Source organism: Palaemon carinicauda, chromosome 38, assembly GCF_036898095.1.
Source record: "Palaemon carinicauda isolate YSFRI2023 chromosome 38, ASM3689809v2, whole genome shotgun sequence".
Lineage (NCBI taxonomy): Eukaryota > Metazoa > Arthropoda > Malacostraca > Decapoda > Palaemonidae > Palaemon > Palaemon carinicauda.
Genome location: NC_090762.1, coordinates 54,134,888 through 54,161,665, shown reverse-complemented (window position 1 = coordinate 54,161,665; position 26,778 = coordinate 54,134,888). Strand labels below are relative to the sequence as shown.

Here is a 26,778-nt window from a genome sequence, read left to right as displayed (position 1 = left end):
GTAGAATCCAAAGTGGCCCAGAGTATTGCGGTGGCAGAGGGAGTCTGTGTAAATCTATTCTGACGAACGCATATTTGGTGTGCTCTAGTTCTGAGGAGACGTAGGATTTCTTGGCTGTGCTGTATGTTTTTCTTATTGGCATAATATTTTATACTGCTCTACAGAGGTTTTGAGAGAATGGTTGGTTCATTTGGATCCTGAAATACATCTGCAGGAATTGCTAACGATTGTCCGTAGAGTGCCTCACCCAGCAAAGTGTTTAGGGCTGAGTGTAGGTCTATTTTCAGTCCTATCAAGATTCATTGTGAATCTTTTTCGCACATTCCGTCTTGGGCTTTAGCTGTGAATGCTGCTTTAAGGGAGCGATTGAAAATCAACCATGCCGATGAATTCTGGGTTGTACGCTGTCTTATGGATTATTTTTCTCCTGAGGCTAGTAATGAGGGAGCTCCTTATGGCTGACATGAAATTAGCCCACATTTTGCTGGTTATGTATTAGGACACTGTGTTTTCTGGTATTTCGGTCGATGAAGAAAAGGTATCTTCTGTATATCCTTTGGAGGGGGCTGACAATGTTTACGTTATTATGAGCTAGAAGGTGATTGGTTGTCTTGAATTCTCCTTTACCTGAATTTGTGTGCTTTTTGATCTTAGATGTTTGACATGGAAGATATTTGTGAGCCCATCACTTGATATCTGTTTTCATTACCCTTCAAATCTATCACTTTGTTAGGCTGTGGGCGGTCGAGCGCCCTGAATAGTATGATAGATTATGTAGCAATATGATGTTTAATGAAGAATTTCATAGGGTACCTATTCAGGGATGATCTGCAACAGGGCCTTGCTGGAAGTCTTCCTTGAATATTTTGGGAAATTCCTGTAGGAGGCAAGAAATTTCTAGTTCTGGTGTCGAGTTTGTTGCTGCTCGTAAAGGAATGGGGGCATCTCTGAATATGTTGCTGTCTGGATATGTCTACCTGTATGTTGTGTGCTTAAAGAAATCTACTCTTTGTAGTACAACAGTGATGTCTCAAATAATGAATGATGAACCGTATGATTTTTTGTCAAACACCTCTATATAGTATTGTACATACTTTCATTTTTGGGTTCTGTAAATCTTTAGCAAGGCGCCGTGCGTGGTAGACACATGAAGGCTGCTAAGGCTCCTTTTTATTGCTCATTCCTGATGACTGGGACAAATGTGCATGCTCCTGCATCAATGAGAAATTACATATCGCATATTTCATTAGTAATGTAGAAGCATGTGGAGCTTTAATTATCATAGATTTTTATCTACTGATAATTTACCTTTAATTTGTTATCAAGTAGATGTAATGTATATTATATCTCATATCTCCCAAATTTATTTGGGCTATCTCTGTAAAAGTAAAGTTTGACTTAAGGGCCTTGTAAATCTCCTCTCTTGATAAAAGGTTATGTGGAGTTATTTTTCTGTTTCCTGAATAAAACTGTGAAAGGTAGACTATTTTCCTTTTATGAGACAAACAGTCAGGTTGTCGCTAACAGTGCATGTTTTTTATAGCATACAGTCTTGATTGCACTTATAGCCTCACTCATGAATCTCCAGTGAATGAAACAAAGGCACTTTGGTCACTTATTTTTTGAATCCTTGCTTCTATCTCATGTCGTGTTGTATTTTCTGGCGTGGTGGCTGTTTCATAAAACTTTTGTAGTTTCTTGAGCGATGTACAGGAGTGCTGTGGGAGTCTAGCTTGCCATTTTTTTCTTTGTCTCTTTGGGTTTATGTTTGTGTGATGACCAATGCCATGGGTGATTGTGTTGTGCCGATGTCTAGGCCAGTTGAAACTCGTCTACTATTTTTAGGAAATCCTCAAGGGACATGCTGGATGCATTAGGAATTCCCACAACTGTTTTGTGGGGTAAATTCATCAGAAGGACTTTGAGCACTACCATTACAGCATTTTTTCTTGTTGACCATTAGTGGTGGGCATTACTATTAGTCGTCAGAGTTACAGAACTTGTAGACATGTGAGACCTGTTGATCTCCTATTGCCATTCCTAAATTGTCTAGAATTTTTTGGGCTCTGAGGGCTGGTGGCATGTTGAAGGAAGTCTGTGATTGTGTTATTAGAGTTTCATGTGTGATTGGTGTCTGGCTCGGCTAACCACTGCTAATTGTTGGAAGATGACGTCAGGTAGGAATTCGAGTAGTGTATGTCGTCAGCTTTTTATGATTCCGCTGCAACTTCTGCTGAAATGAAGATTGTTTCGGGTTTGTGTGTTGTGAAAGAAGCCGATAAATCACCACCACCGCTGCAGTGATTTTGTCAGGAGAACAATTGATGTTAGGCATCTTCGACAAAAACTATCAACCAGGCTAGTGATGAAAATAACAATAATGCAGAAGCAGCTGCATAGCAATATGTCTCAGAGCTGTGATGTCCCATCCAGTTTTGGCTATTTTCATCATGAACAAATGGTCATTATCAGTATGTAGGCTGTACAATGAAGAGTTTAAGGGTTCCAAGAGAAATTCTTTCCCTTTTAGGTCTTATAGGCATATTTTGGGATAGAGAGAAAGGTTCCCCTCAGTGCCTACTAGTTCAAGGGTTTGTTGTCTTGGTGTTAAAGCAACTACCTTAAGCTCTTTTTAGCGATAGCCTTTTCCTGGTAGTGATTTTTATAATGAAGGAGAACTCACTCATGTTTGTTAATGTTATTGCTCTGTTGATGTTTGTAATAGTCAGGAAACTTGACAAATTTACTGATTTTCTAAGCTTATATGTATAATCAAGTTTTTATTTATGATATTCCTTTATAACATCAAGAACTGGGAGAGAAAAAAGACCTGAAGTTTATTGGATAGACTGAGTCCTTGACCTTAATTTTAAAAATGATTGAAGCAGATTGTGTTTGCTCTTTTCATTTTATTATTAGGTTTTGCCAGTTGTCTCTATCTTGAGCTTTTAAATCTAAACTTCTCCATTCATCATCTCCTACTTCACACTTCACAGGCCGTAGCCACGCAGGCCTTGTGGGGCCCAGTTGAAAGTTTGGTGAACTAATCTCTTTTGGGGAGTGAAAACAGCATGACCAAACCATCTCCATCTACTCTTCACATGATTTCATCCACATATGCCACTTGATTAATTGCTTATATAGTTTCATTTCTAATCTTGTCTTGCCATTTTACTCCTAATATCCTTCTGAGGGCTTTGTTCACAGGAGGTACAATTATTTTAGACACAAATATTATATAATAAATTAATATGACTTTAAGCTTATTGTCTGATTACCACTTACCCACCAACATGTTAATGTAGTCAACAGCAATGTGACCTATAGGCAAGATTCATGAAAATGATACTTACCTCCAGGTAACATGAAGACCCTCTGTCCTCCTCAAGTAGTGTATGTATTGCTTGGTCTTTGTTGACTTCAAATTGCAAAAATCAGTAGGTGGGTGTGGGGACTCTCCAACCGGGGGAGTGCCATTCGGGATTTATTCCTCTAGGTTGGGGCTCCTGCGCTGGTAATCCCCGGAATAGAGGGTATATAAAGAAATATTTCTCTTGTAGCATTAAAGCCTTGCACTTCATAGGTATAAGTAATGTGACCAAAGAGGTAAATATCAAAGTAATGTATCATATAAAAGAATAATTATTCTTATGCTATCAAAGAAACTTGAGTTTAAACATATATTTTCTCTACAGATAAACTTTATGCCCGGCTATCAACACTGGAGAACGAATTGACTGTCTTAACAACTCAGAGGGCTGCTCAAGAGTCAGAGATAGCAAATATTGAGAACTTTGCCCTGAAGCAACGTTTCCTTTCCAAACTTGGAGATATTGAAGCTCAAATAAGGGAAAAGGAGCAAGAGGTGAGTACACTGCAGTGTATACCTTATCCATGTTGAAGCTTTCTGGTTTTATGTAAAGTGCTTGGGTCCTGGAATATGTCCATTGAGGGAACCTATCCTTCTTTGGGATTTAGTGTTTAGTGTGCCTCACTAATAATGCACAATATACTAAACTAAATATTCCTGTCATAGGCTATGTCCATTTTTTTTATTTTTTCTTGCTCCAATTTTCAAGTCTTATTGAACAACACTAGTTGAGTGACAATGATAGCATTAATCTATCTTGCTTTATAATAATGATGTGAAAATTTGAGGTCTGATTAAATAACATAGCCCATTTACTGATATTAACAAGAACCTTTTTATTTCCTCCATTTTTCTCCCTGTGGGCTATTCAGGCTGACCTTTTGTTATCGAAATGTGCATAGCCTTGAAAAAAAAGGTGTAGATTTAATTAATTAAAAAATTTCCTCGAGGAAGACAGAGAAGCAGCAAACCAAATGCTTCTTAGAAGGGAATTTTCATTCAGTAATGATGCCTAGAAATTTGGATGAGCTACATATAGTTTAAGAACATTATCGATTAAGATATTTATATGGTGAGGATCCAATTAACAATTATACTTTGAATTTTGGCCTGGTTTAACATCATCACCCATAATTTACTTCATGCACTAATTGTTTTTCTAAATCTTTGTTGAGAGATTCAGCAACTTTAGCCATCTTAGATCGAGACTTGGAAGAAGGGAATTGATGCAGAATGGCATCATTATAATAAATAAGTTTTTTTTTTTCAAAACCAAACCCTGCCATGCAAATGCAGGTATATTACACCATTGATTTTCCGGCGCCTTAGCTTCCAAAGCCCCTGCAGGATCATGGATGTTGCCAGTGATTAATTAGAGGATTTAATTTAATGATTTATTTTAAGTAAGAGAATTTAGAATAGAACAGTATAATACTTTAATGGTTATGAAGTGTAGACGTACAGTATTACAAAGGGTGAATATATAGATATATAAAGAGGATTGTGAGGAAAACATTAGCTGAGATTTATTTCTAATAAGTAAATAGGCAATATAGTGATAATTCGTGAAGAAACAAGTTGTTTATGTGACGTCACAGTAACGTTTGGTCCCGTGGTGCTGTCAACATTGAAGGAGATTGTCGAAGGGGTAGTCAGCTGATTGGTTTTTGTTGTGATTGGATTACAATACTGGTGGGAGCTTTCTCTTGTCTCTATTGGTTTGTATGGTTATCTAGTGTTGGAATTGTGTGTGTTTTTTGTTTTTTTTTGATAAGCTGACATCTGGAATTAAGGAAATATAGAGAAGGTAAATATAGTATCAAATAGTTCACTTATTAGTGGTAGCAGATTGTGGTTAGTCGTAAATCTAGGCTAGGGCATTGACTGTGTGTTGGTTATTAGAGTTCTTTAGTTAGGCTAGCGTTATGGGAGACACTAAGGAGATAGAATGGAGTTGAGGAAGGAATGTCCTAGGTTTTGTGGTAAACAATCAGAATACAAAGGTTGGAAAGGTCAGGTAGAGAATTGGCTGGTAGTATGTGGAGATGATGTTAAATATCCAGGTATAGAGATTAGATTGAGTTTGAAAGGAAAGGCTTTAGAAATGACTGAAAAGATAGAGAAAAACTGAAAGGTGCAGGAGGTTCAAAGAAATTACCGTAGATGAGGTATATCTAAAGGACACAATGATGGATAACTATGGGAAGATAAAGAAGTACTCTAAAGTAGATAGAGAATCTGGTTAAAAGATGAGAGATTTCATAATTAGGTATGAAACCACAGTATTAGAATACTGTATAGTAACGCTATAGGAAAAAGTTGAGGGAGAAGCTAAAGGTTTTCATGTTTTGGAACAGGCAAATCTTTAGAGTCAAAAACAGATGGTGTAGGCTGCATGTAGACAAGGTAAATTTTAATATGATCTGGTGTCCGAGATATTGAAAAGAATATTTGAAGGATAAGGGAACAAGGAAGAGGATGATTGGTGGGGATCTGAAAACTTTTAACATGGGTATAGGCAGAGAAGGATACAGGAATAGGGGTAGAACTAGGTGGATAAGTGGAAGAGCAGGAAGAAATCCAAAACGTAGAGAAGGGAAAGTAACATGGTGTGCTATATGTTGTTCAAAATGGCATTAGGCTAGAGATTGTCCCCAGAATCATCAGAATAAAGAAAAGTTGTTTGAAAACAAGTCTGGTGAAAATATGACCCCTAATTTGGAAAATATGCTTATGTTTAAACAAGTGAAAGATAGTGTAAAAGAAAATTTATATAGGAGAAATTCAAGAAACATATCAACTCTTGGGAAGTGGTTGATGCTATTTTAGATACAGGATGTAAATCAGGTGTGTGGTGAATTGTGAATAGTTAGGGTTGTAGTTGTTTTAAGTCTAGGAGAGTTGAAAATAATGAAGAACTCCAAAGAGGAATCAAACAAGGTTTTTAGATTTGGTGAATCATCATATAACTCTGAAGGTGTAATGGAAATTCCAGTTTTATTAAAAGGAAAGAAATGTTATTTAAAGACAAATTTTTCATGGTGACATACCATGGTTAATAGGGAGGAAAACAATGATTAGGATGGGCGTGAGGATAGGTAGGAAAGAAAATTTGGTAGAATTAAAAGCATTAGGTGGAATTAAAATTAATTTGAGAGAGGATGAACAAGGTCATTTACAACTAGCTTAGTCAGTCAGTTGTGACGAATCTAAATAATAAAAATGGCGTCCTCAACCATTGGTCCAAACAGCAAATGAAGTAATCATTTGCATTTTATTTTATACTACTAAAACATCCATGAAGTAGATAAATACAGTAAGTTTCCAGTATAAAATTTGGTAACAAAACTATAAAATAACCTTCTGTACATTAATTTAAAACTTAATATGAACACTACAATAGTATCTACCCAAACATAGTTCATGTATATGGCCATTTGTACTTTTCTCTTTTGATAATAGAATATTTTACAGTACAGTATTATATACAATATTGTCAGATGATAAAGTAAGTCAAACATCATTTGAAATAACATGGTATTGATTTTATGTAAAAGGGGACTATTTGTTGACTTCTGCAGGTCATAGGCATTTGAGTTAGGCTATGCATACCCTAAGCTAACAACATTTAACTCTAGGGGTACTTGTACAAAAATGATTACGAACAATTTATGCTACGAACTGTCTCTCAGTCCCCATTGTGTTTGTTGGTTGAGGGCTGTCTATATATAGTATGAAAAGTAATGGGCCAAGAACATCACCCTGAGGAACACTAGATATCACATTCCTATAATCTCAACAGTGTCCATCAACAACAACTCGGCAATCTTATACTTAAAAATGCAATGATGATGCTGAGGAAAGACTCACCCACTCCCAATTCTGTTTGAGTTTGAAAACAAGGGCCTCATGATTAACACAGTCAGAGGCAGCACTAAAATCAAGGCCAATCATACAAACCTTGTGACCACAATCAAGAGATTTCTGTACAGTATTGGAAATTGTAGGAAGAGCATCACATGCTCCAAGGCCTTTACAAAAGCCAAATTGCAAACTAGGGAACAGATGATTACCTTCAGCTATCCTGTTTAGATGTTTTGCGAAGAGGTTAAAAAACCAGATTATGTGGAAGTCATGAAAATTAGGAGGTAATCAGCTGAACTTGAGCTACCACAAATACTACCAGATACTACCACTAGAGAGTTATGGGGTCCTTTGACTGGCAAGATAGTACTACATTGGATCTTTTTCTCTTGTTACGGTTCTTTCCCTTTGCCCACACAGACACCGAATAGTCTGGCCTATTCTTTACAGGTTCTCCTCTGCCTTCATACACCTGACAACGCTGAGATTACCAAACAATTCTTCTTCCAAGGGGGTTAACTACTGCGCTGAAATTGTTCAGTGGCTACTTTCCTCTTGGTGAGGGTAGAAGAGGCTCTTTAGCTATGTTAAGCAGCTCTTTTAGGAGAATGACACTCCAAAATCAAACCATTGTTTTCTAGTCTTGGGTAGTGCCAAAGCCTCTGTACCATGTCTTCCACTGTCTTGGTTTAAAGTTCTCTTGCTTGAGGGTACGCTCGGGCACACTGATCTATCTACTTTCTCTTCTTCTTGTTTCGTCAAAGTTTTTATAGTTTATATAGGAAATATTTATTTCAATGATTTTACTGTTCATGAAATATTTTTTTTCAATATTAATCTTACCCGATGATCATGTAGCTGTCAACTCCGTTGCCCGACAGAAATCTACGGTCGGGATACGCCAGCGATCGCTATCCAGGTGGGGGTGTACACAACAGCGCCATCTGTGACTAGGTACTCAAGTACTTCTTGTCAACAAGAACTCAATTTTTCCTCTGTCGTGCCGCCGGCAAGACTTACTTGGATACGCTGTTGATTTTGGAGTTATTGTTCACGATTTGGTGATGTATTTGCTCTAAAGTTTAGCCTTCGCTATTCAGGAAGCTTTATCATTAGCTTAGCAAGCTTTTGGAATTAATTTGGATTATTTGTTAACGAACTTTGCTAGATTTTGGAATCCCCCCTTGACTACTTCTAAATTCAAGATGTCTGACCAGTCCCAAGTTCCTAAGTACAGGCAGTGTAGCGTTAGGACTTGTACTAGGCGTCTTCCGAAGGCCTCTATAGATCCTCACACCGTATGTTCCAATTGTAGGGGTAAATCCTGTCAATTGGAAGATCGATGTGGGGAATGTGCTGGGCTTTCAGAATTCGATTTTAACGAATTCCTTAGATATGCACGTAGGTTAGAGAAGGAGAGAGATAGGAGGAGTTCTTCTCGCTCTGTGGATTTTTCCTCTCCCCATGCCCCTCAACCTTTTCCTTCCCCTGTGGTGGTGACTCCCGAACCTGCTACGAGTGCTCAGCCTGCAATGGCTGATATGTTGCGTGCCATTCAGGCTCTCGGTGACAAAGTGGAGTCATTGGTTAATGACCGTAATCAGCTCTTGGCAGATGTCAGAGAGCTGAAAGCGAAGAGTGCAGTGGGAAGTGTTAGTGCTAGTGATGTGCAAAGTGTCAGTGTCAGTGTTGCGCATGAGGGTACATCTGTGCGTGCCAGTCGTCCTCCCAGTCCGGGACCTCTTGCAAGCTCCCAAGCCCAGGGGAGAAGCAATGTCGAAGGACCAAAGGGTTCGGCAGGCCTTGATCGGCGCACGGATGTATCCTCAGTGGTTGCGGACGTATCTGTTAAGGATCGTCCCATCCACATACAGACGAATGAGCCCTTACATTCCTCGTCTGTGGAAGAAGTTTCCAGGAGGAAATGGTGGACCAAGGTCTCACGACCGCTCAAACGTAAGGTCCCTTCCGAGCGAGTCCAACGGCCCAGGTGTAGCCACTGGGTCAGTTCGGACTCGCTGCAGTCATCTGATGACTGCACACCTCCCAAGAGAGGTAGAGTGGTCCCTCAACAGGCTACTGCTCCGTCTGTTGTTGCTCCAACCACAGTAGACCCTAAGTGGTCCATGCTGCAGACTATGCAGTCTCAGCTTGCGGCATTCATGCAGGAGTATCATGCCGAAAAGGTTAGCATCTCTCTTGTTAACCTACAACCCGCCGAGGTTGTGCGCTCAGCAGAGACTGCGGCTGCCTGCTCCCACACTCCACCTGTGAGAGCTCCACCACCGATGCGCAGTCCTCCCTGCCAGACGCATGTTCTTGCTGCACCATCTGCTAACATGCGTGAGCTACCGCATCAGGAGTTGCCGGGTTCCAGCACTATGCGGCATTCTCCTCAGCCCATGCAGCATGCTCTGCATACCTTACAACATGCTCTGCATACCTTACAGCATGCTCTGCATACCTTACAGCATGCTCCGCATACCATGCAGCATGAGCCGCATACCTTACAGCATGCTCTGCATACCATACCGCATGCTCCTCAACCCACCGCAGCCCCTCCCACACACCAGCCCTCTGCTTTTGTTGTTGCCAGCTCGCAGACCGACCAGCAGCGGCATGATGTTGGATCCGCAGATACGCATGCACCCGTACTGCCGGATTCAGCCGTTCAGCTTTCTGCTCTACCTTTGCCACTTACTACTCAGCTTTCAGATGATGGTGTATCGGATGACGAAGCTGCACATCTGGATGAGCCTCACTCTGATTTTGAAGGGCCCAAGTCTACGCCTCCCTCCTTAGACTTTCGTAAAGTCCTTGCCTTGTTCAGGGACTTGTATCCTGAGCAGTTTGTGTCTGCAACCCCTCGTTCTCCTCCCTCCGAGTTTGCTCTGGGCATGCAGTCTGCTGCGCCTGCCTTCACCAAGCTTGTTCTCGCCAGATCATCTAAGAGAGCTTTGAGGGTTATGGGAGAGTGGTTGCATTCCAAGAAGCAACTGGGAAGGACTTCTTTCGTCTTTCCGCCTACCAAGCTTGCTTCTAAGTCGAGCGTCTGGTATGCCACGGGAGAGGAACCCGGCTTGGGGGTTCCTGCCTCTGCCCAGGGCGACTTCTCAAGTCTGGTTGACTCTCCCCGCAGGATGGCTATGAGACGTTCGAAGATCTGCTGGTCCTTTTCCGATTTAGATCATCTGTTGAAGGGAGTCTTTCGTGCCTTCGAGATATTCAACTTCCTCGATTGGTGTTTGGGAGCCTTAAGCAGGAAGACTTCCCCTTCAGATAAGGACTCGGCCATGCTGATCATGTCTAGCATGGACAAAGCAATTCGGGATGGGTCTGGTGAACTTGCGGCTTCGTATGTGTCAGGAGAGAGAACATCTTTGCTCCTTCTTATCGGCTGGTATCACTCCTTGCCAGAAGTCAGGGTTGTTGTTTGCTCCTCTCTCCAAGTGTCTGTTTCCGGAGGAGCTGAATAAGGGGATGGCTGCCTCGCTTATCCAGAAGGATACTCATGATCTTATGGCATCTTCTGCACGTAAGGCTAAAACCTTACCTTCCGTGCCTAGACCCTTCCGCCCTGCAGCAGTTGACACACCTGCATCTAGGTTCATCCCGCCCTTTCGTGGCAGAGCCTCCAGCAGAGGAGGTACCCGTGCAGACAGTCACCGTGGCAAGTCCAAGAAGGGTTCCAAGTCCGCAAAAGGCAAGTTTTGACTGCCTTCCTCTCCAGACAGCAGTAGGAGCCAGACTCAAGACCTTCTGGCAAGCTTGGGAGAGCAGAGGTGCAGACGCTCAGTCTGTGAAGTGGCTAAGGGAGGGATACAGAATTCCGTTCTGCCGCAGTCCCCCTCTAGCTACGTCTCCCATCAACCTCTCTCCCAACTACAAGGAGAAGGACAAGAGGCTAGCGTTGCAACAAGAGGTGTCGCTCTTGCTACAAAAGGAAGCGGTGGTCATAGTCCGGGATCATCAATCCCCGGGCTTTTACAACCGTCTCTTCCTGGTATCCAAGAAGACAGGAGGTTGGAGACCGGTGCTGGACGTCAGTGCTCTCAATGCTTTTGTCACCAAGCAGACGTTCACGATGGAGACGACGAAGTCGGTCCTAGCAGCGGTCAGGCAGGAGGACTGGATGGTCTCGTTAGACCTGAAAGACGCATACTTTCACGTCCCCATCCATCCAGACTCCCAACCTTTCCTAAGGTTCGTCTTTGGAAAGGTTGTGTACCAGTTCCAAGCCCTGTGCTTTGGCCTAAGCACGGCACCTCTTGTGTTTACCAGACTGATGAGGAATATTGCGAAATTCCTTCACTTGGCAGACATCAGAGCCTCCCTCTATTTAGACGACTGGCTTTTAAGAGCTCCCACAAGTCGTCGCTGTCTGGAGAATCTCAGATGGACTATGGATCTGACCAAGGAACTGGGCCTCCTGGTCAATTTAGAGAAGTCCCAGCTCGTCCCATCCCAGACCATTGTCTACCTGGGTATGGAGATTCAGAGTCGAGCTTTTCGGGCTTTTCCGTCGGCCCCAAGGATCAATCAAGCCCTAGAATGCATCCAGAGCATGCTGAGAAGGAACCGATGCTCAGTCAGGCAGTGGATGAGTCTAACAGGGACACTTTCATCGCTGGCCCTGTTCATCGAGTTAGGGAGACTCCACCTCCGCCCCCTTCAGTATCATCTAGCTGCTCACTGGATAAAGGACATGACGCTAGAGACGGTCTCAGTTCCTGTTTCCGAAGAGATGAGGTCTACTCTAACGTGGTGGAAGAACAGCATTCTTCTCAAGGAAGGTCTACCATTGGCTGTTCAGACCCCCGACCACCGTCTCTTCTCGGACGCATCGGACACGGGCTGGGGTGCGACTCTGGACGGACAGGAATGCTCGGGTACATGGAATCAGGAGCAAAGGACACTTCACATAAATTGCAAGGAGTTGTTGGCGGTTCATCTGGCCTTGATAAACTTCATGTCCCTCCAACTAAACAAGGTGGTGGAGGTGAACTCTGACAACACAACAGCCTTGGCTTACATCTCCAAGCAGGGAGGGACTCATTCGAGGAAGTTGTTCGAGATCGCAAGGGACCTCCTCATTTGGTCAAAAGATCGAAAGCTCACGCTGGTAACGAGGTTCATTCAGGGCGATATGAATGTCATGGCAGATCGCCTCAGCCGGAAGGGTCAGGTCATCCCCACAGAGTGGACCCTTCACAAGAATGTTTGCAACAGACTATGGGCCCTGTGGGGTCAGCCAACCATAGATCTATTCGCTACCTCGATGACCAAGAGGCTCCCGTTGTATTGTTCTCCGATTCCAGACCCAGCAGCAGTTCACGTGGATGCCTTTCTGCTGGATTGGTCCCATCTCGACCTGTATGCGTTCCCGCCGTTCAAGATTGTCAACAGGGTACTTCAGAAGTTCGCCTCTCACAAAGGGACACGGCTGACGTTGGTTGCTCCCCTCTGGCCCGCGAGAGAATGGTTCACCGAGGTACTGCAATGGCTAGTCGACGTTCCCAGGACTCTTCCTCTAAGAGTGGACCTTCTGCGTCAACCTCACGTAAAGAAGGTACACCCAAACCTCCACGCTCTTCGTCTGACTGCCTTCAGACTATCGAAAGACTCTCAAGAGCTAGAGGCTTTTCGAAGGAGGCAGCCAGAGCGATTGCCAGAGCAAGGAGGACATCCACTCTCAGAGTCTATCAGTCTAAATGGGAAGTCTTCCGAAGCTGGTGCAAGGCCAATGCAGTTTCCTCAACCAGTACCACTGTAACCCAGATTGCTGACTTCCTGTTACATCTAAGGAACGTAAGATCCCTATCAGCTCCTACGATCAAGGGTTACAGAAGTACAGTGATACCTCGGTAGTCGAACGACTCTATACTCGAACAATTCGGAGTTCGACCAAAATTTTCGAGAAATTTTTGCTGCGGTGCTCGACCAAAAATTCGGTACTCGACCAGCCGAACACGTGACGACCGCATGGGCTTTGTGATGATCGCGCCATCTCGGCCACTCTCGCTTGTTCGGGAAGCATCAGTTCTCTCGAGAGCGTCACTCAGACAACGCGCGATCAGCATTCGTTGTGATTTAGTGATTTTCAGTGCTTTTAATTGCTTTTTTAGCTTTCATAATGAGTCCCAAGAAAGTAATGAGTGTTAAGGGGAAGGAGAAGAGGAAAACAGTGCGAACAACGATCGAGTTGAAGAAGGAAATTATAGCGAAATATGAGAATGGTGTACGAGTGTCCGATTTAGCGGTAGAATACGGAATGGCGAAGTCGACCATTTCTACGTTTTTAAAGCATAAAGAAATGATTAAGAAGGCGAATGTTGCAACGGGAGTTACGGCGGTAACTAAGCAAAGGCCACAAGTGATTGAGGAGATGGAAAAGTTGCTTTTAATATTTATTAAAGAAAAACAGTTGGCCGGGGAAAGTGTTAGTGAAGCGTTCATTTGTGAAAAAGCGTTGCATATCTATGAAGAATTAGTGAAGAAAAGTCCGAGTACCAGTGAAAGTGATTCATTTACATTTAAAGCGAGCAGGGGTTGGTTTGAAAAGTTTCGTAATAGAACAGGTATTCATCGTGTTACTAGGCATGGGGAGGCAGCTAGTTCGGATCAAATTGCAGCCGATAAATACGTGGGGGAATTCGATCGGTACATAAATGAACAAAATTTGATCGCACAACAAGTCTTTAATTGTGATGAGACTGGGTTATTTTGGAAGAAAATGCCAGCCAATACGTACATTACCAAGGACGAGACGAAGATGCCAGGTCACAAGCCAATGAAAGATAGGCTAACATTGTTGCTGTGTGCAAATGCAAGTGGCGATTGCAAGATCAAACCCTTGTTAGTGTACCACTCGGACAACCCCCGGGTGTTCAAACGAAATAATATTTGTAAAAGTGCACTACCAGTTATGTGGCGCTCGAACACTAAATCTTGGGTCACAAGACAATTCTTTACTGAGTGGATAAACGAAGTGTTTGCCCCCCAGGTTAAGGCTTACCTCATTGAAAAGAGCTTGCCAATGAAATGTCTTCTGGTTATGGACAATGCTCCTGCACATCCTCCAGGTCTCGAGGATGACTTGAAAGAAGAATACAGCTTTATCAAAATCAAATTCTTGCCCCCCAATACTACTCCCATACTCCAGCCCATGGACCAACAGGTCATTTCAAACTTCAAAAAACTCTATACCAAGGCCCTTTTCAGAAAGTGTTTTGAAGTGACCAGTGACACGAAGTTGACCCTAAAGGAATTCTGGAAGGAACACTTCAGCATCCTCAACTCTGTTAACATGATTGACCAAGCTTGGCGAGGTGTGACCTATAGGACATTGAACTCTGCCTGGCGTAAGCTGTGGCCATCATGTGTCACAGAGAGGGAGTTTGAAGGTTTCCAACCAGAGGCGGGTCCAAGCACTGCTACCCCTGTAATTTCTGATGACACTGATGTCGTTGAGGAAATTGTTGTCATGGGCAGGAGTTTGGGGCTTGAGGTCGACAAGGATGATATTGATGAGCTTGTAGAAAGCCATTCTACCGAGTTGACTGTGGAGGAATTGTTGCACCTGCAACAACAACAGCAGCAGGATCTGATTGTGGAGCAGGAATCTTCAGAAGAGGATGAGGTAAGGGAGGATGTTCCAAGTTCTCTCATCAATGAAATTTGTTCCAAGTGGGCAGATGTGCAGGCTTTTGCTGAAAAATACCACCCAGAAATTGCAGTAGCAAACCGGGCAGTGCATATGTTTAATGATAGTGTCATGTATCATTTTCGAAGAATACTGCAGAGGAGGAAGAAACAATTAACAATAGACCAGTTTTTCACAAAAGAAAAGAAAGCTGCTACATCAAAGCCTGTTTCTCCTCCAAAGAAGAGACAAAGAAGAGAAGAAACCCCTGAAATAGATCTGCCCACCCTTTCATTGGAGAGAGAAACAACTCCTGAAGGAGAACTACCCCGCCACATCATGGAAGGGGACTCTCCTTCCAAGCAGTAACCTCCCCCTTCCATCCTCTCCACATCCATCCCTGTATGCCATCGAACCGCTGCTCAAAGGTATGTTCACTACAGTACAGAAAATGGTTTAAAATTGTTTTATTTTAGTACAGTAAATGGTTTAAAATTGTTTTATAGGATTTTCTGACCAATTTCATACACATTTAGATAATTATTGTTGTTTAGGTACACGTTTTATTAATATTTTGGGCCTGTTCGAGTGCTTGGGAACGGAATAGAATATATACCATTATTTCTTATGGGGAAAAAAAATTCGGTACTCGAACAAATCGGAGGTCGAACACGGATCTCGAACGGATTATGGTCGAGTACCGAGGTATCACTGTATGTTGGCAGCGGTATTCCGCCACAGAGGCTTGGATCTTTCCACCAACAAAGATCTACAGGACCTCCTTAGGTCTTTTGAGACCTCAAAGGAACGTCGGTTGTCCTCTCCAGGCTGGAATCTAGACGTGGTTTTAAGGTTCCTAATGTCATCAAGATTTGAACCGCTCCAATCAGCCTCTTTTAAGGACCTCACATTAAAAACTCTTTTCCTCGTGTGCTTAGCAACAGCTAAAAGAGTAAGTGAGATCCACGCCTTCAGCAGGAACATAGGTTTCACATCTGAAACGGCTACATGTTCCTTGCAGCTCGGTTTTTTGGCTAAAAACGAGCTTCCTTCCCGTCCTTGGCCTAAGTCGTTCGAGATCCCAAGCCTGTCCAACTTGGTGGGGAACGAACTAGAGAGAGTACTTTGTCCAGTTAGAGCTCTTAGGTACTATTTAAGAAGGTCAAAGCCATTACGAGGACAATCAGAAGCTTTATGGTGTGCTATCAAGAAGCCTTCTCTACCGATGTCTAAGAACGCAGTTTCTTACTACATCAGGCTCCTGATTAGAGAAGCACATTCTCATCTGAAGGAAGAAGACCTTGCTTTGCTGAAGGTAAGGACACATGAAGTGAGAGCTGTTGCTACTTCAGTGGCCTTCAAACAGAACCGTTCTCTGCAGAGTGTTATGGATGCAACCTATTGGAGAAGCAAGTCAGTGTTCGCATCATTCTATCTCAAAGATGTCCAGTCTCTTTACGAGAACTGCTACACCCTGGGACCATTCGTAGCAGCGAGTGCAGTAGTAGGTGAGGGCTCAGCCACTACATTCCCATAATCCCATAACCTTTTTAACCTTTCTCTTGAATACTTTTTATTGTTGTTCTTTGGGTTGTACGGTCGGCTAAGAAGCCTTCCGCATCCTGGTTGATTTGGCGGGTGGTCAAATTCTTTCTTGAGAAGCGCCTAGGTTAGAGGTTGTGATGAGGTCCTTTAGTATGGGTTGCAGCCCTTTATACTTCAGTACCTAGGAGTCGTTCAGCATCCTAAGAGGACCGCTAGGCTCAGTAAGGAAGACGTACTTAAAAAAGGCAGAGTAATAGTTCAAGTCGACTTCCTTACCAGGTACTTATTTATTTTATGTTTGTTATTTTGAATAACTGATAAAATGAAATACGGGATACTTAGCTTCTTTGTTAACATGTATGCTGGTCTCCACCCACCACCCTGGGTGTGAATCAGCTACATGATCATCGGGTAAGATTAATATTGAAAAATGTTATTTTCATTAGTAAAATAAATTTTTGAATATACTTACCCGATGATCATGAATTAAAGAACCCTCCCTTCCTCCCCATAGAGAACCAGTGGACCGAGGAGAAAATTGAGTTCTTGTTGACAAGAAGTACTTGAGTACCTACTCACAGATGGCGCTGTTGTGTACACCCCCACCTGGATAGCGATCGCTGGCGTATCCCGACCGTAGATTTCTGTCGGGCAACGGAGTTGACAGCTACATGATCATCGGGTAAGTATATTCAAAAATTTATTTTACTAATGAAAATAACATATTTTTCCTTGTTTCCTTTCCTCACAGGGCTATTTTCCCTGTAGGGGCTCCTAGGCTTATAGCATCCTGGTTTTCCAACTGGGGTTGTGGCTCGGCATTTAATAATAATAATAAACGGATTTTGAGCGAAGCGAAAAATCTATTTTTGGGTGAGATAGCCATGTCGTCCTGATGGAAGGTACCTTTGAGTAGCTTCCTAGGGTATATTTGACTACAGTGATATTTCCAGAGAATTTAACTAAAGGTCTCCAGAATTCTAACTCCTGGCGCGAATATCCTTAAAGTTTCCTTTTAGGATATCGCATGATATCAGGGGACGTATTCTTGACATGCCACATAGCAATCTGCACCGCGCATAGCATTTACGCTTCGAGGGGAAAAGTGGCAAAATAAAAGAGGAGCCGTTACAAAATTCTCCACCTCCGTTACTGTTTGAGTACTCAGATGACGTCATAACCGTCGGCCATCTTTATTCCTTTGTAGCGTTAAGCCAGTATTTTAGATACAGTAATAACGGTAGGGAGCCTGCCAAGGCTTTTCATAGAAAGGAGGGCGGGTCCATCAGGACGACATGGCTATCTCACCCAAAAATAGATTTTTCGCTTTGCTCAAAATCCGTTTTATGGGCTCAGGCCATGTCGTCCTGATGGAAGTTTACCAGAGCATTAATGTATCATGGATATTTTCAGTTGCGCCTCTCAACCTCAAAACAGTCTTTCCATGGTCATATAGGCCTAAGAGACCTATGACATTACCGTTATATGTCATTTCTGCTAATCATATACTATGTTAGTGCTTCCTGCCCCCTACAGGGAAGAGTCAAACTAAACTCGGAAAAAGTCTCGAAGTTGCATATTTTATGTAACCCACCTAGCTTTCAAAATAGACATGCAGGTCTCACTGTATGACCTTAGCCAAAGTTTGTATTTAGTATTAGAACAAGTTCCATCTAGCTAGAAAGGTTTGTATAAATGTAAGAACAAGGTTATTACTTATGTTCAATTACTTTATGCAGAGTAAAGGGTTTAAATAAAAAGCTCTGATATAGATTGTATTATTATGAATATTTAGGGCAAAATGAGATGCATAAAACCATTAATCACTTATTGTTAAATGATAAATAAGGTTCAACATACATTCAAAATAATGTAAAAAATGTAAATGAAGAAATCATTTCAATAACATGGACATGATAAATTATATCAGAATGCTTGTTTTATCTGAAAAATAAAACTTTGCCACTTCATATGAAAATTTTTTACTCTTTTCTGAGAATTTATCTATTTACACTTGTGTAAAAAACACATGGTACTAGTGTTCAGTCTATGTTATATCACCCTAGTATATTGGAACAGTCCATAATGTCACACTGATGACATTTCACTACCATGTTGCACTATAAAGTGCCAACATGCACACCCTTCAGAATTACAGTCCCACATAATTCACTGTTCCTCGCAGCACTAAGCGACAGGTTTTAACACACTACCTGCTGCCACCACAAAATGCTTAAGCTCCTGCACTTGCTTCGTATAGTGTTTAAAGAACATCCTGGATGACTTCCATCCAGTAAACGAGCGAAGACTCTCGAAGTCCATCAGTTGGAAGAAATTCAACGAAGAAGCAATCTTCCTAGGATCGTGATCTGCGGGTGTACTGTCAGGATCCGCTATGCGAATAAAGTAGGTGATCTTCGCCCTTAGTTGCTTAAGTGATAAGTTTGAACCCGATGTTTCTCCTTTAAAGTCTGAAGTTCTGCGAAGATAGACCTTTAGACTCTCCACTGGACACAGTGAGACATCTTCCTTCAGAGGGCAGATTCTCCAGGGACCCCACCTCTTAGTGGGTAGCTCGTTCTTGGCGAGAAACGATGGGTCGGGAAAGAGGTTTAACTCGCCCATTTCAGCAAACTAGATATGGCCTTCTTCTCTAGACAGGGCCACTCTCACTAATTTTAGCCCCTGAGGCTAGAGCAAACAAGAAAATAACTTTCTGAGTCTAATCTTTCAAAGAGCAAACCTCATTGTCCAAATATGAAGCAAAATGTAGCACCTTATCAAAAGACCACGAGATGGGCCTTGGAGGTGCTGCAGGTCAAAGTCTGGCACAGGCTTTAGGTATTTTATTGAAAATTTCATTAGACAAGTCTATCTGGAAGGCATACAGTAGAGGTCTTGTCAAGGCGAATTTACACGTGGTTATCGTGTTGGCTGCTAAACCTTGTTCATGAAGGTGAATAAAGAAGGACAAACAGAAATCCATCGAGATTTCCTTTGGATTCTTTGCCTTGACAAAAGCTACCCATTTCTTCCAAGATGACTCGTATTATCTTCTGGTAGATTTTTACTTATATTCCTCCAAGAAGTCAATACTTTCCTTCGAAATCTCGAACCTTTTCTTAACTTCTAGGGAGAGAAAATCATGAGATGAAAGTCTCGGGTTTTCTGTAATGAAGCGAAGACAATCGACTTCTGAACTTGAGACAGAACTGGGTTTGGCAGAGGAATCAGTCTCGGCTGTAATTCCAGAATCAAGGGGAACCAGTTGCTCCGGGGCCATTTTGGGGCCACTAGGGCTGCTGTTCCCCGGAACGATCTCAGCTTGGTGAAGACCTTCAACAGCAGGTTGTGCGGAGGGAACAGGTAAATCCTGGTCCATTTGTTCCAGTCCAGGGACATGGCATCCACTGCTTCCGCTTGAGGGTCCTCATACGGGGCCATGTATCGAGGAATTTTCTTGTTGTTGCTCGTTGCAAAGAGGTCTATCTGCAGTTCTGGGACTTGATGCAAGATAAAGGAGAATGATTCTGCGTCTAGGGACCATTCTGACTCTATCGGAGCTATCCTGGATAGAGCGTCCGCTGTCACATTGCGGAACCCTTGAAGGTGAACTGCTGATAAGTGCCATCTCTTCTTTTTCGGAAGATGGCCAATATCACTTGGTTGAGTTGAGGCGATCTTAAGCCTTGACGATTCAGACATCTTACCACTACTTCGCTGTCCGGAACTAATCTTATGTGGACTGAAGGATGAGGGGACAACTTCTTCAGTGTAAGAAAGACTGCCATGGTCTCCAAGATGTTGATGTGAAAGGTCTTGAACAGGGAGGACCAAGTTCCCTGAGCTCTGCGCTGATGGGAGTGACCCCCCCATCCTTCCAATGAAGCGTCCGAATGGATGACAACTGAGGGCGAAGGCGGTTGTAGAGGTACTGACCTCCTGAGCTTTCCGGCCTGTGACCATAGCTTGAGAATTGATCGTAGCTGAATCGGTAGTGGTTTTCTTAGATCTCTTTGAGTGTTTGATGCGTATCTTCTCCAGACTCCTGATGCATCTTTCAGCTGTGCTTTTAACACTGGGTCTGTCACTGAAGCAAATTGGAGAGAGCCTAGCACACTCTCCTGTTGGTGTTTTGAAATCCGACTGGATTTTAGGAGTCTCTTGACAGATCCCGCTATCTCTCTCCTCTTCTTTAATGGAATGGAGAGGCGGTGTGATCCCAATGTATGCCTAACATTGAAATTTCTGAACTGTAGATAGTCGAGACTTTTTGGAGTTGATTTTGAATCCTAGATGTTCCAGGAACTGGATCACTTTCTTGGATCCCTGCAAGCATTCCTCTTCTGATGCTGCCCACACCAGCCAATCGTCCAGGTATGACACCACCTGTACACCTTGCAGACGAAGTTGCTGCACGACCGCTTCTGTAATCTTCGTGAAGATCATAGCCCAAAGGGCATGGCTGTGAAAACATACTTTCTTTTTTGTAGCCTGAAACCTAGGTAGGAGGAGATCTGGCGATTCATCATAATATGCCAATAGGCATCCGCCATGTCTATAAAGACTGTGTATGCCTTTTTGGGCAATAGGGCCCTGATGTGATGAAGGGTTAACATCTTGAACTTGTTGCTCTCGATAAACTTGTTGAGAGGAGACAAGTCTAGAATGACTCTGAGTTTGTCTGATTCCTTCTTGGGAACACAAAACAGCCTCCCTTGGAATTTGATAGACTTTTCCCTCTTGATCACCTGTTTGCTCAAAAGCTCTCAGATGTATTCTTCCAGAAAGGGGGTGGAGTGTTGGAAGAACAGGAAATGTTGGTGGAGCTTTCTTCCAGCTCCACCCCAGTCCATTCTTGATGATGCTGTGGGCCCAGGGATCGAAGGTCCAACGATCCCGGAAAAGTCGAAGTCTTCTTATTGCCTCTGGTTTCAGGAGGGCTTGCCTAATCGACCGCTTGCTCCCCTACCTCTTCCTCTATAGGGGTGTCTAGAGGAGTCTCTACCTGAGCCCCTACTCCTAGGGCGAAAGGTAGTGGTCTGCCTCTCAAAGGCAGGAGTAAAGGCTGGTGACTGAGTCACTGGTTGCTGAGGTACCAACTGGTAGGTAGGTGGGGGTTGTGCCACCATCTGTGGCACCACGGTCATGGGAAGTTGTTGTCTAGCAGGGCGAGAAGGCAACATTGGTCTTTTTATCTTTCTCTTCGGTTGGGGACCCTCATCCGGAGAAGACTTCCTTTTTGCTGACATGCCCCACTTCTGGAGAAGATTTCTATTCTCTGTGGCGGACTTGTCAACAATTTCCTTTAACTAGATCGTTCGGAAACAAGTCTTTGCCCCAGATGTTAGAGCATATCAACTTCCTAGGCTCCTGTTTGACCGCAGCCGAGGCAAACACGAACTTTCTACACGCCCTTCTTGCCTTAACAAAGCTGTAAAAGTCTTTTGTTAAGGTTGCTGAATGTGCCTTAGCCAGGACCATGAACATTTCTGGTGTCCTTTGCTCGCTGGCCATTGCCTCCATGGACACCTGGAGGGACAGAGAGGCAGCTAGCCTCTCCTTCATATCCTGTTCTCTACGTAGGAGAAACTCAGACAACTTGGGGATATTCTCGTTGAACTTCCGTCCAGCGATGTCAGCCTACAACTTCCCGACTGAGAAGGTTAACCGAATGTCCTTCCAGTCATTATGATCTGCTGGTAAGGCCAGGGAGAAGGGTCTACACTCTTCAAGTGTAGGGCAAGGTTTTCCTGCTTCCACTGCCTTAACCACTGCTTTGAAAGATTTCTGTGCAAAGGGGAAAACCATAGTTATAGGAGCAAGAAAAGATGGATGTTTCTTGCTCAGGGCTGGCACCTTAGAACTGGTGAAGCCCTTGCCCTTTAGACTGCTAGCGAACAAAACCTGAGCCTTCGAATGGTCAAGCACTATGACCTCCTTAGGCTCTGTTTCTTCCTAGAAACTGGTTCCGTCCTAAGACGAACGAAGCAGTCGGGATAGGACTCAAAGCTAGGTCAGAACTGGACGTCCTCAAGGGGGACAGCGCCCAGCTTTTCAGAAATGATGATTTTTCCCGTGGTTATTGGCATGTACCCAGCATGCTTCCATGGGTTGACCTCTGAACACGTGGGAAGATCCTTCACATTGAGTCTCCGCTGAGACCCGCGGGAAAGCGTGATCCGAAGAATCTCCTTGAGATCAGCTTCCCTCTTCTCAATCTTTTGATCATACATGTCCATCATAGCTTTGATGGTAGCCAAGGTTTCATCTGACTTTGTAGATTGAGGAGCGGATGATGTAGAGGGAACAGGTTCTGGTGCAAGAACTGACGAAACAGATTGTTTCGACCTCTTCCTCTTCCATCTCAGGACCCACTGTTGACTCCTCTTCTCGACCTTCTGCCAAAAGGTCTTTCTCGGTGTCCTCTGACACCTCTGACATCCTTTCATCATCTAGATGGATGTCCTTCATCGCGTCCGAGACATCCGTGTCGATGGATAACTGGATGCAAGGGATCTCAGGGTGAGGCTGAGGAATAACAGCATCCGCAGATGCTTTGGGGAATAGTAGAGCTCTCATACGATCGTTAGGGAGGTAAGACCTCGTGGAGTTCTTTTGGAAACCACGCACCCATTTGAGTAGTTCATCTCGAGCTGCATCCCTTGACTCTGCTGTCTTGGGATTATCAAAAGCCTCATCTAACAGGTCCTTACATACTGCACATACCTGTGGGTCCCAGTATTTCAGAGTTCCCTTGGTGATGGAACAGCGGGAGTGTGTCCTACACCCCAGATGGCCATAGAAGTTCTTGCGGCGGATGCTGCAGAACACGCTGTCGCACTTGACATAGTCCTCCTGTAAAGAGAGGAAAATGATATGAGTATATTGTAGTCTATCTCATTACACTTATAAATATTATAATAACTATTATAATAATTTTTTTTTTTTTTATTGGATAAAGCTTAGGATAGGTAAGCTGGAAATGAAATAGGAAAGACACATACATGTGATTCCTGCCCAGCCAATTGCTGTGACCTCCCTCGCTATTAATTCTAGGGTATCTTCAGTAAGAGGCCCCATGCAAGATTCTAATCCCTAAGGATACAGTAGTGTAAACAACACTCACTTCCAAAAGAGTTAATAGTGAGGATTAAAGGACTGATCAATAATCAGTATAAAGAGAAAAGGGAATTCCTTTCCCAATGCTATTTAGTCTCAACAATAGACAATGCCTGGAAGCACATAGTATGTTAGAAAACTTTAGCTACTGTATGATTAATTCCCATAGTTTTCAATCTGCAGTATACTATATACTACAGATGTACTGGCTACAGTTTTCATATACAGCAGTTATTGCCGGCATGCTGACACAAAATTCATTGTATGTATACTTGGCAGCCCTCCGGCCTGCCGGCGACCCACCGGACTGCCGGTGGGTCACCAACTGAAGACACACCAACCCAGCCATCATTCAATGTGACTGGATTGTGGCCAAGTATAAACTCTAAGAATAGTCGGAGGCAGCTGCCTTACCGGCTGGGTTGTGGCCAAGTATAAACACTAAGAATAGTTGGAGGCAGCTGCCTTGCCGGCGGCAAGCCAGCTGCCGGAGGATCACCGACCGAAGGCACACCATCCCAGCCATCATTCAATGTGACTGGGTAGTGGCCAAGGGCAGACACCGCCGGCTCTCGCTAGCTGAGTCAGGGTGACAGTGAATCAATGGCTGTCGGACCACTAGCCTAGCCTGCATCTTGCCGGCAAGGTCAGTAGTCGGCGGCCACACAGAAGTTGGCGGCACTAGCCAATAGATGGAGAGAAAGCAAGGAGTGAAGGCACTAGCCACTGAATCACTACTTTCCTCCTGAATGAAGGTTCAAATAGAAGGAGAGACATATCATAATCAAGCTTCCATCCATCTGCAGCTTATGCCGGAGTCAATCTGACAAAGGCAGCGGATGGCAGCCCAAGGGAGGACTGAAGAACACTCAAAGGCAAAGGGTCTCCTGCCTGCAGCTAGACCTGCCGAAACAGCTACCCCCAACCACATGTCTTAAGGGAAACTGAACGACTAGGCCATACGGGCAGAAGAACCGAGCCAGTCCTACAACCCGCCGGCACACGGTGAAATTGTAGGACGACGGACACCTATGTGAAGGCTAGGCCATCACTAAAGGACAGAAAGGGACAGGGAAAAGGGTCCTGTATGAGGTGTGATAGGAGCCGGTAAGCCGTCCCTATCACACCATAAGGAAACTCTGTTTTATTATCATCAGCATCCTAGGCTTAAGGAGAGTACATTCTCCAGCCTAGGGTGTGCTAATACAGTAAAGGGACCGGCATCATCAAGCCGTCACCTAACTTATAAAGAAACAGAGCTCCCCTGCCTACACCATCCTAGGCCAAGAATAAACACTATCTTATAGCCTAGGATCCGCAGGTATTGGACTAGTCGCTAGACCACAGGGAGAAGGGGACCCCATGACCTCTCCAAGTGCAGTCTAGGGAGGCAAGGCCTCCTATGCCAACCAGCTAAGCCCGATAGGTGAGTACATTCACCCTATTAGGCAGAAGATGGCACACAACAAGTACTCTGAGGTTCTGACCTAAACTCAAAGCTCATCAACAATGGCTTGGTAAAGGGGCAGAAACCATAGCCTATCCTTACCAGAATCACAATTCAAGGCAAGACCGGCTAGGATCATAGCCATAGGCTATACTCAGAGGGAAGAAGGGATTACCTTATACATCAAGGTAACCGAGGAGATTGTATGAAAGTATACTAAAGCCACTAGGCTATTAGCCTAGTGACAGTGAGATCAACTACCTTACTCATCGAAGCTCTTACGTATACTATCTTGGAAGAGGAAATTTATTATGCAATCCATATTTCTTACACGTATAAATTGCCTAATATCTTCGTTTAATTTTAATAACACCAGGAACTCCTATTATATCATGCAGGAGAGTAAACTAAAACACCTAGGCTATGAAGCCTAGCGTCAACAAGATCGGCTACCTAATTCACCGAAATTAAAGAATACTATTGGCATAATATAATTAATTCCTAGCAATGAAGACTACATAGCTAAATATATTTATTTCAGCTATTATACCGGTCCAGGCAATAGCTCTTCCAAAAACATAGTTTATTTTGAGTTAAATCTTACTTTACGGTCAGAGCTAAATTTATACAGTATCAGAATCAAATACTCAACTTTCCAGAGGCAGAAGACACTGGAGATTGCATTATTATCCAAAATAACGAAAGAGCACTGGGAAAAATCACTGAGCTGGCGCGTTACAGAGAAAGGAATGGCCGATGGTTATGACGTCATCTGAGTACTCAAACAGTAATGGAGGAGGAGAATTTTGTAACGGCTCCTCTTTTATTTTGCCACTTATCCCCTCGAAGCGTAAACACTATGCGGGGTGCAGATTGCTATGTGGTGTGTCAAGAATACGTCCCCTGATATTATGCGATATCCTAAAAGGAAACTAAGGATATTCGCGCCAGGGGTTAGAATTCTGGAATATCACTGTACTGTAGTCAAATATACCCTAGGAAGCTACTGAAAGGAACCTTCCATCAGGACGTCATGGCCTGAGCCCAAAAATAATAATGATAATAATAGTGATAATATAATGAATAACATTAATAACAGTTTAGGTAGTAGGTTGGCCAGGGTACCAGCCACCTGTTGACATACTATTGATAGAAAGTTATTGGATCCTTTGACTTGCCCGACAATACTACATTAGATCCTTCTCTCTGGGTGTGGCTCATTTTCCCTTTGCCTACACATACACCGAATAGACTGGCCTATTCTTTACATACTATCCTATGGCCTCATACACATGACAACACTGAGATTACCAAATAATTTGTCTTCTCTGAAGGGATTAACTACTGCACTGTCTTGGGGTAGAGTTCTCTTGCTTGAGTGTACACTCGGGCACACTGTTCTATCTTATTTCTCTTCCTCTTGATTTTTTAAAGATTAGTTATATGTGAAAGATTTGTTTTAATGTTATTACTACACTAAAATATTTTTTTTCAATTGTCTATTACTTCCCTTGTAATTTCTTTATTTCCTTATTTGCTTTCTTCACCAAGCTATTTTCCTTGTTGAAGCCCTTGGGCTTATAGCATCTTGCTTTTTCAACTAGAGTTGTAGCTTAGCAAGTAATAATAATAATAATAATAATAATAATAATAATAATAATAATAATAATAATAATTTTCCACATGCTAAAAGAACCTCTTCTTGCTAACTTGTGGAAAATTGCCGTAACTTGGGAGCTAAGAAATCTGCAGTCATTTAAAAAAAAGAATGGGAAAATAAGCATCAAG

At 43.2% G+C, this 26,778-nt stretch overlaps 1 protein-coding gene across 2 annotated transcripts in view; it reads left to right on the top strand.

Moving 5' to 3' along the window:
* Taf7 (TATA-box binding protein associated factor 7) overlaps nucleotides 1-26,778 on the top strand; it is a 232,652-nt gene that overhangs the window by 175,749 nt on the left and 30,125 nt on the right. For both annotated transcript variants that reach the window (XM_068362242.1, XM_068362241.1), the window contains one exon: nucleotides 3,696-3,865. In XM_068362242.1, the coding sequence (XP_068218343.1) occupies nucleotides 3,696-3,865 (170 nt within the window). The remainder of the gene's footprint in view (nucleotides 1-3,695; nucleotides 3,866-26,778) is intronic.